Source organism: Pelophylax lessonae (genome assembly GCF_965119305.1).
Source record: "Pelophylax lessonae genome assembly, chromosome: 2".
In the NCBI taxonomy this organism is placed as follows: Eukaryota; Metazoa; Chordata; class Amphibia; order Anura; family Ranidae; genus Pelophylax; species Pelophylax lessonae.
The window spans coordinates 187,541,945-187,554,665 of record NC_138769.1 but is presented as its reverse complement, the minus strand read 5'-3'; the positions used below and the strand labels follow the sequence as shown (position 1 = coordinate 187,554,665).

The 12,721-nt window shown below is 45.5% G+C and overlaps 1 protein-coding gene across 1 annotated transcript in view; it reads left to right on the top strand.

Annotated features, from left to right (window-relative positions):
* LOC309548023 (uncharacterized protein) overlaps positions 1-1,065 on the top strand; it is a 156,194-nt gene extending 155,129 nt beyond the window's left edge. The window contains exon 21 of the mRNA XM_082248001.1: positions 629-1,065. Within this exon, the coding sequence (XP_082104127.1) occupies positions 629-999 (371 nt within the window). The 3' untranslated portion in view covers positions 1,000-1,065. The remainder of the gene's footprint in view (positions 1-628) is intronic.
* The last annotated feature ends 11,656 nt before the right edge of the window (positions 1,066-12,721 follow it).

The following is a 12,721-nucleotide window of genomic DNA, read 5'->3' as shown; positions in this document are numbered from 1 at the left end:
ACCTCTGCATATGACGCAGAGCATTTGCACTCAACTCCTTTGTTTGACCATGGCGAGGCCTGTTTCGAGTAGAACTTGCCCTGTTAAACCGCTGTATGGTCTTGACCACTGTGCTGCAGCTCAGTTTCAGGGTCTTGGCAATCTTCTTATAGTCCAGGCCATCTTTATGTAGAGCAAAAAATGTGTTTTTCAGATCCTCACGGAGTTCTTTGCCATGAGGTGCTATGTTGAACATCCAATGACCGGTATAAGAGAGCGATAACACCAAATTTACAACACCTGCTCCCCATTCACACCTGAGATCTTGTAACACTAATGAGTCACATAACAGCGGGGGGAACGAATTGGGCCCAATTTGGACATTTTCACTTTTGTTGCCAGCAGTTTAGACATTAATGGCTGTGTGTTGAGTTATTTTGAGGGGCCAGCAAATGTACACTGTTATACAAGCTGTACACTCACTACTTTACATTGTAGCAAAGTGTCATTTCTTCAGTGTTGTCACATGAAAAGATATAATAAAATATTTACAAAAATGTGAGGGGTGTACTCACTTTTGTGAGATACCGTAAATGCTTTACGTTATGTTCTAGACAATGTTAGTAATTGCTTTTCTTTTTATCCTTAGGTAGCACCACCTGGAAAGTACACTTTGTAACTCCTGCTTTTTATCCAGAAGATGCAGTGGGTTGCTATGATAAATTACTCTGTGGTTGTGAAGGACAGGATGTCATTCACCACAACCCTCCTCTGTTATTTGATTTATCTGCTGATCCTTCTGAATCCAAGCCTCTTCTGTCTCATACCAACCCTTCCTATGAAGAGGTTATAAACAAAATAAAGGTTGCTGTAGAAGAACACAAGAAGACCATCAGTGGGGTTCCTCAGCAGTTATCCTTCTACAATAATCTCTGGAAGCCGTGGTTACAGCCATGCTGTGGAACATTTCCCTTTTGCTGGTGTAATAAGGCAGATAATAATGGGACAGACACCCTCTAATAGGTTTGCAGCTCATTTTGATAATTAGCTGACAGTTCTTAAAACTGCCCTCTACACATCATTTTAATATGTAAAGCTGGATACACACTATACAATTTTATTTCGATTTTTTTTCCTTTAGATTTACCAAAACCATATAATATGAGGTCAAACCTAAACACTTTCAATTGGTATGCAATCAGGCAGGCCCTTGCACTATATAGTTGAAGGTAAATCCAAAGGAAATCGAACAACAAAAGTTGATAGTGTGTATCCAGCTTTACTGTCATCAAGATACGCATCATGTGCACTAGATATATACCATAAAGCAGGGGTTTTCAAACTATGGCCCTCCAGTTGTTCAGGAACTACAATTCCCATCATGCCTGTAGTTCCGCAACAGCTGGAGAGCCGTAGTTTGAGGATCCCTGCCATAAGGGATAGGAGCACAAATGGGGTCCCAAAATTATATAATATCTTGCTGTTCAGCAACGTACCGGTACAGCTGCAGCAATGATCGAGATACAATTTTTAAGAGCTGGCAATTCCCTCCAATGTAGAAGTAATCAGAGTGGCTAAGAAGCTGCTGGATTACTTTTACAGACAGCAGAAGGGGGGTCCTCCTCCCCCTCCTGCTGCCACCAACTTTACTGGGCTCTCCTGTGCGATTGGGGAGCCCTATGAGGATACAACTGGCTGCATTTGGTTTCTGGGGCACAGTGAGAGGAGCTGATGTTGTTCCTCCCATTGTGTGATGTCAGAAACCAGAAGCGACAAGGATTTTGTCACTTTGGGTTTCTGTCTCATGTAAACAAGTTGTTACCGGCTAATACAAGCATCTGATCAAACTGATCTTGGCTTGATTAGACGCTGTAGAGGGCAGAGGAGAGATCTGGGGTCTAATAGACCCCAGATCTCTCCATAAAGAGGACCTGTCATGAGCCACGCTATCACAAGGGATGTTGTTCAACCCTTATGATAGCAGTAAAAAATATTTAAAAAAAAACATAACAGGAACATCAATAAATAAATAAATAAATAAATAAATACAGATACAGTGTAGTTTATTTTAAATAAATAATAAAATTAAAACAAAAATTTAATGCATCCCTGTCCCCCTGTGTTTGCAACATTGACATTCACAAATGCAATTCAATGAATTGTAAAGTGTACCTTTTTAAAAACCAACTGCAAGTAATGGATTGCACCAGTTTAGAGAGGTAATAAACTCAAAAACAAAAATTTTATGAATTGCAACTCACCAACTCTTAGATGTTTTAGGCTTTTTTCCCTTTATTTTCACCTAGTGATCCTGACAGTCATTTTTCAACTTCCTTGAACAGACCAAGCTGTCCAGTCAAAGTAGCAATTAGAGGGTTGAGACAAACCATTTAAGTCCTGGTTCACACTAGTGCGATGCGGAAAACCCTGCAAATTAGTGCCGATTCCTGCATCGCACCAGAATCGCACAGTTGTTCACACTGAGATCTGAAAATCTCTGGGGGTGTCAATGAAAAGTTAATGACACCCCCGACTTGGTTCGCAGATCGCAGTATGAACTGTGAAAAGGTGCAGGAATCAGATCGCAGAGGTGTGCACACCCATGCGATCTGATTCCAGTGCAAACCAAAAAAAGGGTCCTGCACCATTTTGGTGTGAATGCGATGCGATTTCAACCATACATTTTGTATGTCTGAAATCACATCGCTCAGACATTGCATGTGATCTGTACAGCAATGCGGTGCACATCACATGCACTGTCTGGCATCGCACTAGTGTGAACCGGCACTTACAGTGACATGGGTGCTTACAATGCTCAGCTATTATTCATGTACTGTATGTATATCCTTTATTTCTAAAGGAGAAAAAAACTGTTTGCTGTTTTTTTAAACTGCTTACAAAGTGTTAGAGTTTCCTTACAAAGTGTTAGAGTTGGAGTTTAGCCTAATTTTTCTAGTAATACAAGTCCATCTCAATCTGCTACTATAACACTACCTTCCCCCCAGACTGACAATGCTGCTATCCAAAGGTGTTTGCTTTACTGCTCTGTCCAGAATTCAGACACCTTAAAACAGAAAGTGTTTTACTGGCTGGATCACCAGGTGAAATAATTGGAAAAGGCCTAAGGCCCCTTTCACACGGGTGATCCGATCCGCCTGTCAGTTTGTCAGGCGGACCTGATTGGATGCTCCATGCATCCCTATGGGGCAGACGATGTCAGCGGAGACATGTCCGCTGACACCCGCTGCTATCCGATTCCGATCCTGTCCGTGAAATCTGGATCGGATCGGATGAAAACGGATAGGCGGTCCCTTCTCATCCAATCTCCCCATAGAGGACAGAGGGGATCTGATAGCTCCGTTTCCACACACACAGAGAATAGACGGAGTTGTCATCTGCCTGCTCAGCGGGGATCGGCAGATCGATCCCCCGCTGAGCAGAGAACGGACCTCGTCGGGAGGTGCGATGTGTGAAAGGACCCTAAGGCTCGATTCACACCTATGCATGCTGCTTTTGAGCATTTCTGCAGTGCTTTTTTCTGTGCATTTTGCATTTTTTTATGCTTTTTGTTTTGGAAAAATTTGTTGCTTGGCAGATTAAAAATGCAAATTGTGGCAACATCGTAGAGCTGCACGATTCTGGCCAAAATGAGAATCACGATTTTTTAGCTTGGAATAAAGATCACGATTCTCTCACGATTCTCTGTGTAACAAAAAAAAAATTGGGATAACTTTACTGTTACGTTTTTTTTTTATTCATTAAAGTCTATTAATTGCGTTTGAAAGACTGCTGCGCAAATACAGTGTGACATAAAATATTACAACAATCGCCATTTTATTCTGTAGGGTCTCTGCTAAAAAAAATATATAAAATGTTTGGGGGTTCTAAGTACTTTTCTAGCAAAAAAAAATGATTTAACTTGCAAGCAACAAATGTCAGAAAAAGATCCAGTCTTTAAGAGGTTAAACTTCCTTTCTCCCTGGCAGAGGGAAGGAAAAGATACAATGTAATCACTTTGTTTATAGTTACTGGGAGACTTTGCTGATAGCCATTTGCCAGGAGGCTTTTTTTTTTTTTTCCACAGCTTTTCTCTCTGCTATGCAGCTATGCAAAGAATCGAGCATATTTCAGGGTTAGATCGTCAGGAGGGGTGAATCGAGATCGCGATTTTCATACGATTAATCGTGCAGCTCTACAACATCGTAGTAAAAACGCACTACATGCTTTTCTGCAGCTTCTCCATTGAAGTCTATAGAACTAAAAAACGCCACGAAAAAGCACCGTTTTGTGTTTAACCACTTAAGGACCGTCCCACATACATATACTGTGGCAGGGTGGCCCTTAACCGCAAAATCACGTAACTGTACATGATTTTGTTCATTAGGTCTGGGGCACGTGCGCGCCACCGGCAACTCGCTCCTGCTGTGATTGGACACAGTGGGAGCCAATCAGCAGGTCCGGCAGACCGATATCCGCCAGCACCTTGAGATTGTTCCCGACACTGACAGAATGGCGCTCTGCCTATGTAAACAAGGCAGATCACCGTTCTGTCAGAGGAGAGGATGGAGATCTTGTGTTTCTGATAATCAGAAACACTGATCTCTGTCTTCCCCCAGTCAAAGTATCCCCCACACAGTTAGCAAGCACTCCCAGGGAACACATTTGACCCTTTGATCGCCCTTGACAGTGCATTTTTTCTATCACTGATCACAGTATTGGTATCATTGGTCCCCAAAAAAGTGTCACTTAAGCCCCGTACACGCGTACCGATCATCGGCCGAACGATCGGCCGTCTTTTGTCCAGGGCTGTCCTGTCCGCTGAAAAGTGCAAAAGACTGCACACGAATTTTGTCGGCCAACAAGAGCCGACTGCAGAAGTGATGTCATGTGATGGTTAACTTTCCGTGTCTTTTTTCTTCTCTGAGCATGCCCAGTCTTGCAAATCTGCTGATTGTCGGCCGAAATCTGTACTGACTGACGCACAATCGGCCGTTCTGTTGTCGGCGTACAAAAATTTTAATGCCTGCACGACAGATTCTGTTCGGCCGAAAATGCGCTGTCGGAAGCATCATACTAACAAGCCGACAATCGGCCGATCGTTCGGCGGCCGAATATTTGCGGCCGACAATCGGTACGTGTGTACGGAGCTTTAGTGTCAGATTTGTCTGCCACAATGTCGCATTCCCGCTAAAAATCGCTGATCACCGTCATTGCTAGTAAAAAAAAAAATTCCATAAATGTATCCCATAGTTTGTAGGCGCTATAACTTTTGCGCAAACCAATCAAAATACCCTTATTGGGAATTTTTTTTACCAAAAAAATGTAGCAGAATACATATTGGCCTAAATTGATGAAGAAATTTGATTTTTTTACATTTTTTTGCATGTGTTTTATAGCAGAAAGTAAAAAAAAAATATATATATTTTTTTTTAATTGTTGGGTCTTTTTTTGTTTATAGTGCAAAACATAAAAACTGTAGAGGTGATCAAATACCCCAAAAGAAAGCTCTATTTGTGGGAAAAAAGGACATCAGTTTTATTTGGGTACAGCGTTGCACGACCGTGCAGTTGTCAGTTAAAGTAACGCAGTGTTGTATCGCAAAAAATGGCTTGGTCAGAAAGGGGGGTGAACCTTCCGGAGCTGAAGTGGTTAAAAAAGTCCCCGACCCTTTCCAAAAATGTAGAGGCACATGAATGCATCAATGTGAACGTGTTCAATAGGAACCCATGTTAAAAAAAATATCCTGCATTTCTGCAAAAAGCATGCAAATGCGCATTGGTGTAAAAACAAAAAATGGATTTTTGTAAGATCTTACCGTAAAATCCTTTTCTCTTAAGCTCATTGACAGACGTAGTCTTCTTGATTCTCAAGAGCTGGGTTATGTTGTCTCCGCAGGAGTAGGACTAGGCAGAAAGACAAAACGTTCTGGCTCCACCTTAGGGGCAGTCCCTGAGGGTATATCCTCCCTCTCTCTGCTACAGGGAATCAGTTCTGTTCTAAAGCAGTAACAGAGAATTTAACCCAACCCAACTCAATGATAGAGGGGCGGGTACTACGTCTGTCAATGAGCTTAAGAGAAAAGGATTTTACGGTAAGATCTTACAAAAATCCATTTTTCTCTATCGCTCATTGACAGACGTAGTCTTCTTGATTCTCAAGAGCTGGGACATCCAGAAGCAGTGCCACAAAATGAGGGGTGGGATTGACAGAATCAAAATCCAATCTAGAAGGCCCAACCGGAGCCAACCAGAAGTATCAAAGGACTCATCGAGTAAACAGATGAGACCTACCCCACAAATCCTCGAGGTAGACCAACAGTCTCCTCAAACAGTGGCCTGCAGGAACCTTGCAGCCAGAAGAGGCATCTGACGATGCCATCACATAAACCTTATACAATATTGTAAAGGTATGAACCGACTACTAAACAGTCGCCTTGAAAACCTGAACCACTGACGCCTGATGGCGGAAGGTCCAGGAAACTCTAAGCGCCCGAGTAGAATGCGCCTTAACAGGGAACGGGGGATCCTGACCCTTAGATAAAATAAGCCTATACCACCGTCTGTCTGATCCATCTAAAGATGGTCGCAGCAGAACAGGCAACCCCTTCTTAGGGCCATCCGTGATCACGAACAGTGAATCCGTCTTACAAATTGAATCCGTACTACTCAAGTATATCCTGATCGCCCGAACTACATCCAAGGAATGCCATGCAAATTCTCGAGGATGATTGGGCTAAGGACATAGGAAGGACAATACACTGTCCTTATTCAATGAAACTTTGAAACCACCTTAGAAGGAAGGATGGATTCGGATGAAGAACAACCTTATCCCTATGAACCACCAGATCTGGGGAACAACAGGATAATGCAGCCAGTTCTGACACCCTGCGTGCAGAAGTGATAGCCACCAAGAAGACCACCTTCTGGGATAAAGTAAGCAAGGGAATCTCCCTGATATTTTCAAAGGGAGGTGTCTGAAGAACCGACAGCACCAAATTAAGATCCCAGGATGGTAACGGCGCGTGCACTGGCAGAGCCAGGTGTCGCACCCCCTGGATGAAATTCCGCACCAAGGAATGAGTAGACAAAAGCTTCTGAAAGAAGATAGCAAATGCTGAAACCAGACCCTTGATAACACTCAAGGCCAGCTTCTGCTCAACTCCCTGTTGCAGAAAGCCAATATTCGGACTACCGAATAAAGATGTAGATGGAACCCAAGGGATTCACACCACACAATATAAGACTTCCATGTACGATGATAATCTTTCTGGAAGTCGCTTTCCTTGTTTTAACTAGAGTAGGAATAACTGAAGCTGACAATCCCTTGTCCTTCAGCACCTGGGTCTCAATAACCAGGCCGTTTAAAACCAGCGATCGTAAAGCAGGATGGAAGATCGATCCCTGAGACAGTAGATCCTCCCTGAGAGGAAGTCTCCACGGGACGTCCGCCATCAGTCTGACCAAGTCGGCGTAACAAGCTCGACGAGGCCAGTCCGGAGCTGCCAGGATTACTGGAATTCCTTCCTCCTCTATCCTGCGAAGAAGTCTTGGCAGTAACCCAAGAGGAGGGAAGGCATACATTAGCTGGTATTGCCCCCACGGGGCGATCAGTGCGTCTGCGGTTTCTGCTAGAGGATCGCGGGAGCGAGCCACGAATCTCTGAACTTTCCTGTTGAATCGAGATGCCAACAGATCCATATCCGGGGTGCCCCATCGTAGGCACAACTGGTGGAAAACGTCTGGATGGAGGGACCATTCCCCCTGATCCAGAGTCTGACGGCTGAGATAATCTGCCTGCCAATTCTCCACCCCCGGAATGAACACCGCAGAGATTGCTGGAACAAATCGTTCCACCCAGCGAAGAATGCAAGCCACTTCTTTGGCCGCTCGGACACTCTTGGTGCCCCCCTGGTGATTGACATAAGCCACGGCCGTGGCGTTGTCCGACTGGATCCGAACCGGGCTGCCCTGGAGCTGCTCGGTCCAGTGAATCAGACAAAGTCTGATCGCTCTCAGTTCCAATACATTTATCGGTAACCTGGATTCTTCCGGGGACCAAAGTCCCTGGACAGATAACTGACCGAGAATTCCTCCCCATCCGGATAGACTGGCATCCGTGGTCACTGTCGTCCAATATATTGGCAGAAATGACTTTCCCTGGCTGAGCATCGGAGACCGAAGCCACCAGACCAGAGACTCTCTGGTCTGTTTGCTCAATCGGATCTGATTGTCCAGGGATTCTGGATTCCGATTCCATCTGAGAAGAATCTCTTGCTGAAGAATTCGGGTATGGGACTGGGCAAATGGGACTGCTTCGAAGGAAGCCACCATCAACCCCAGAACCCTCATGCAAGTCCGAAGGGAAGACCAGCTGTTGGATAGTAACAACTGGACTGCTGATTGAATCTTTCGGAGTTTCCCTACCGGAAGAAAAAACTCTTGTCCTGACTGTGTCTAGAATTAGACCCAGATATTCGAGCCTCTGGGTGGGAACCAGAAATGACTTTTGCTGGTTCACCAGCCACCCGAATTCCTGTAAAGAAATCATAGTAATTTCTATGTTTTGTAGCAAGGTCTGAGGAGACTCTGCATGAAGCAGAAGATCGTCTAGGTAACCAAGGATCGATATGCCTCTTTGGCGCAGAAGTGCCAACATTGGGGCCAACACCTTCGTGAAGACCCGCGGAGCCGTGGCGAGACCGAAAGGTGACGCCACAAACTGATAGTGGTTCTCTTCTACGGAAAAGCGTAGAAACCGCTGATGTCCTGCGAAAATGGGAATGTGAAGATATGCGTCCTTGATGTCTATGGACGCTAGGACATCCCCTGGATGCAGAAAGGCTGCTACTGTGCGAATGGACTCCATTCTGAATCTTCTTATGTTGACAAAAGAATTGAGTGCCCTTAAGTCCAGAATTGGACGCACTTTGCCCTCTTTCCTGGGTATTGTAAATAGGTTTGAATAAAACCCTTGAAACCGTTCTGTCCAAGGAACGTGGACTACCACTCCTTGTTGTAGTAAATCTGTGACTGCTCTCCGCAGATCGTCTAAACGATCCGGGGATAGTCGGCTATTGGAAGGGAAGAATCGCGCCGGTGGGAGAGATCGAAACTCGATCTTGTACCCTGACCTTATGACTTCGCAAACCCATCTGTCCGGGATTCTGGAAAGCCATGGATCCGGGAACCGGCGAAGACGTCCCCCCACCCCAGTTATGGGTGGGGGCGCACCTTCAGGCTTTGGACGGTTTATCTTCCGGTCTAGAGGGGGCGGGCTTTTGCTTGCCCGACCAACGACCCCTGACGCCTCCTGAAGGAGCTTTGGAGGACTTAATTTTTTCACCCGCGGGACGAAAAAACCTCTTGTGAGCAGAAAAAGAAGGCCCTCGTCTTTGACGAGTTCCTTTACCTTTAAAATTTTGCGGTAAAAAGGTGCTCTTTCCACCCGTGAGATCCTAATGATCTCATCTAAGTTGGCTCCAAATAGACGCTCTCCTAAAAAGGGGATATTAGCCAATGCTTCTTTGGAACCTTGGTCGGCTAACCAACCTTTTAGCCACAGTGTACGCCTGAGAACCACCGCTGAGACAGATGCTCGCACCAATGATGAAGTGGCGTCTAACGCCGCATCACACACAAACTGTAACCCCTGTATCATTTGTTCCAACGAATCTGATACCGCCTGAGGGACCTCTTCTAGGTCCCGGCGTAACCACTTGGTCCATACAGTTACAGCCTGCGAAACCAGACCAATAGCAATTATTGGTCTGAAAGCTGATCCAATCAAGGTAAACATGGTGCGAGACATAGCTTCTATCTTGCGATCCACTGGATCTTTAAAAGACGGAGCATCTTCTAGAGGAATAACCGTGGCTTTATTCAATCTAGCAATTGGTGAATCCACCACAGGTGGTTCTGTCCATTTCTTAATGAGGGTTTCCTCAAACGGATAACGCCTGTTAATGCGTTTAGAAATAGTAGAAATGCGTTTTGGCAGACTCCATTCTTCTTTGATTGGATTGCCAAAACATTTGGGCAATGGAAAAACCTTCGCCACTATGATGCGTTTTTAAGTCCCAAAAGGGATTTCAGTTTCAGCTATTTCTGACGGAATACCCTGTAATCTTAAGGTTTCTTGAACAGATACAATGAGTGCGTTTACCAACGCTTCCGCTCTGGCTATGGCTGATGCCGAAACATCCTCCTCACTGTCTGAAAAGACAGTACACGAGACACCAATACCAGATGAAGTACCTGCAACTGCAGAAATAGGCTCAGAGTCTGAATCCGAGGTTTCAGATAATAAGGGGTTAGGCGGGGGTCGCTTACTTGCGCCCTGTCCCTGACAAGCCACTTCCACCCGGGACACAAAAGTTTCCATAATAGCGGACGATGATTCAATCTTCAGTGGGGTGCTGGAGGATCCCGCAGACCCCTCGAGGGGATCCGGAGGAGATACATGAGTGGCAGGGTCCCTGTTAATTCAGGACACCTTTGCCAGAAAACACAAAAAAAAAAAAAAAACTTTTTTTTTTTTTTTTAAATCAAAAATACCTCTTTTTTTTTTTTTTTAAATTTTATTTTTTTTTTTTGTGTCTCCCCCTAGCGCAATAGCGCCCCTCAGAGTACCTGCTTCTCGATCCCACAGAGAGAGAGAGAGGGACCCCCAAGGCTCACCAACCGATGCAGTGAAGTTTCCAACCAACTGCAGTCAGCGTCTGTCTTTTACAGACTGGAAGGAGCTGTTGCTTTTTCCCGGGTAGAAGGACGTGGCTCCGCCCCCTGTGTACGCCTTCCGGCGTTCCCAGCTCTCCACGAGGTAGCTGGGCTCATGAAACATGGCCGCCCCCATACAGGAGACATTCGACTCCAAAAACATGGCGGCCGGCGTGACCTAAGGACATGCATGCACCTGGTCTACGGCAAAATGGAGGCGGACCGCCGAAATCGTTTTTCCCAGCACATCCACCTGCATCTCTGCTGAGTGGCGATTGATTGATCTACAGGAGATACACTACAAATAAGGTAGGATATACCTCCTATGTCTGCTGTAATGCTACAGTCTGCTGGGTAGAGTGTTAGCTCTCAAACCAAGTCCACTTCCCACAAACACATACTGTATTTACAAGGGGGACTTTTAGTGTCAGATATATACTGACCATGTATGGAGGGGCCCATAATTCATACTGCCTCATAACGAGGAAAGAAAAAAGGGAACGTTTACTCACCATACCGAACCGACAGGCACCCTCTCTTCACAATACCCTCTCCACCGGGGTGGGGGTTTGTGGACCACTCCGGACGCCTCGACTCTCAGGTTCCTGGCGTCCAAGCGAGACTTTTAACTCGCAAGGTCAGTCCCTCCACTGGGACTCCGTCGCGGCCGACCCAGCGCGGAGCTCTGGTCTGCACGCGCTCGTAGGCAGAAACCGGGGTGACCACTGGATCTCAACATCCAGCCCGTCGCCTGGCCCCGCATACTTACTTGAAAGTGTCGCGGCCGACCAAGCGCAATGCCATGGTCTGCGCGCGCTCGTAGGCCGGCTGGGGTGACCACAAGTGTCGCCCAGTCCGGCATTTTTGCTTGAAGATCTCACAGGAAAAACACTGGAGAAAAACTACCTAAAAAATGTCTTTTTCTAAAGAAAAAAGTCTTGCCAGGACCAAAAGATCCCAGCAAGGAACTTAGGTCCTTACTCCTGACTAGACAGAAAAAAACTGATTCCCTGTAGCAGAGAGAGGGAGGATATAGACCTTCGGATAAAAAGCTGTGCTGTGGATGGGATCCAGTCGCCTTAAGGTCAGTAAATTCTGACCTTATTGAAGCATACCCATACGGATAATTTGATCCGGGAACCCTACGCAACCAGGCATGTAACCAAAAACACAGAAATAGAGAGAGGGAAGGTACCCTCTCTGGAAGGTTGCTAAAGAAGAGCTCACAGGGATTGGTTTGTGCAAAAACAAAATATAACCTTTATTAAATTTGGGTGCAGTACATACAAAAAATAATATGGAAATCAATAAGATAGATACAAAAAATAAATAAAAAACTACCTAGTTACAGATTGAGACTCGGTAGCTGATGGCCGACCCCTCGGGTCGGTGTCGGTTGTGCATGAAATGCAAATGCATCAACCTTGCCTGGCACCTGTGGCACCTACTGGGGTTCTGTTTTAGGAGCTTACTATGGGGAGCGGGTGACGTATGATAAATTCATTTGAGTCACCAATTTACTCAACCCTATGTGTAGAGGTGTCTACTGCTCTGTATCCAGTTTATGTAAAAATGGTGTGTACCTTGGAAAAGCTTAATGGTGAGTATGGTAATGACCGGCAGAGGGCAAACGGACCTGCTTAAGGTAAGCAAGGACTGTCCATGTTCGGGTGATATAGAATGCACATAATTGCAACCAATCTAAGATTTAAGGAAGTATATGGTATATCACAAATCTAAATATACACATAAAAAGGGTGGCCACCCGACATGTAAACAGTTGCTGATTCCCTGTGGAGATCTCAGGGACTGTTCGGCACTTCCATAGTCATAGGGACAGAGAGTCCAATCATGTGATGGGGGTGGTATATGTATCACCCGGTAGATATGGGACACGGACAAGATCTTACTGGATCTACAGTTGGCGGGGGCAATGAAGTATTGATGGGACTTCAGTCTCAGCCCGTGGTGCACGGAGGGAGCAGGCCAATCCGGAACTGGGGAGGTATTACCAAAGCAAAGATAGG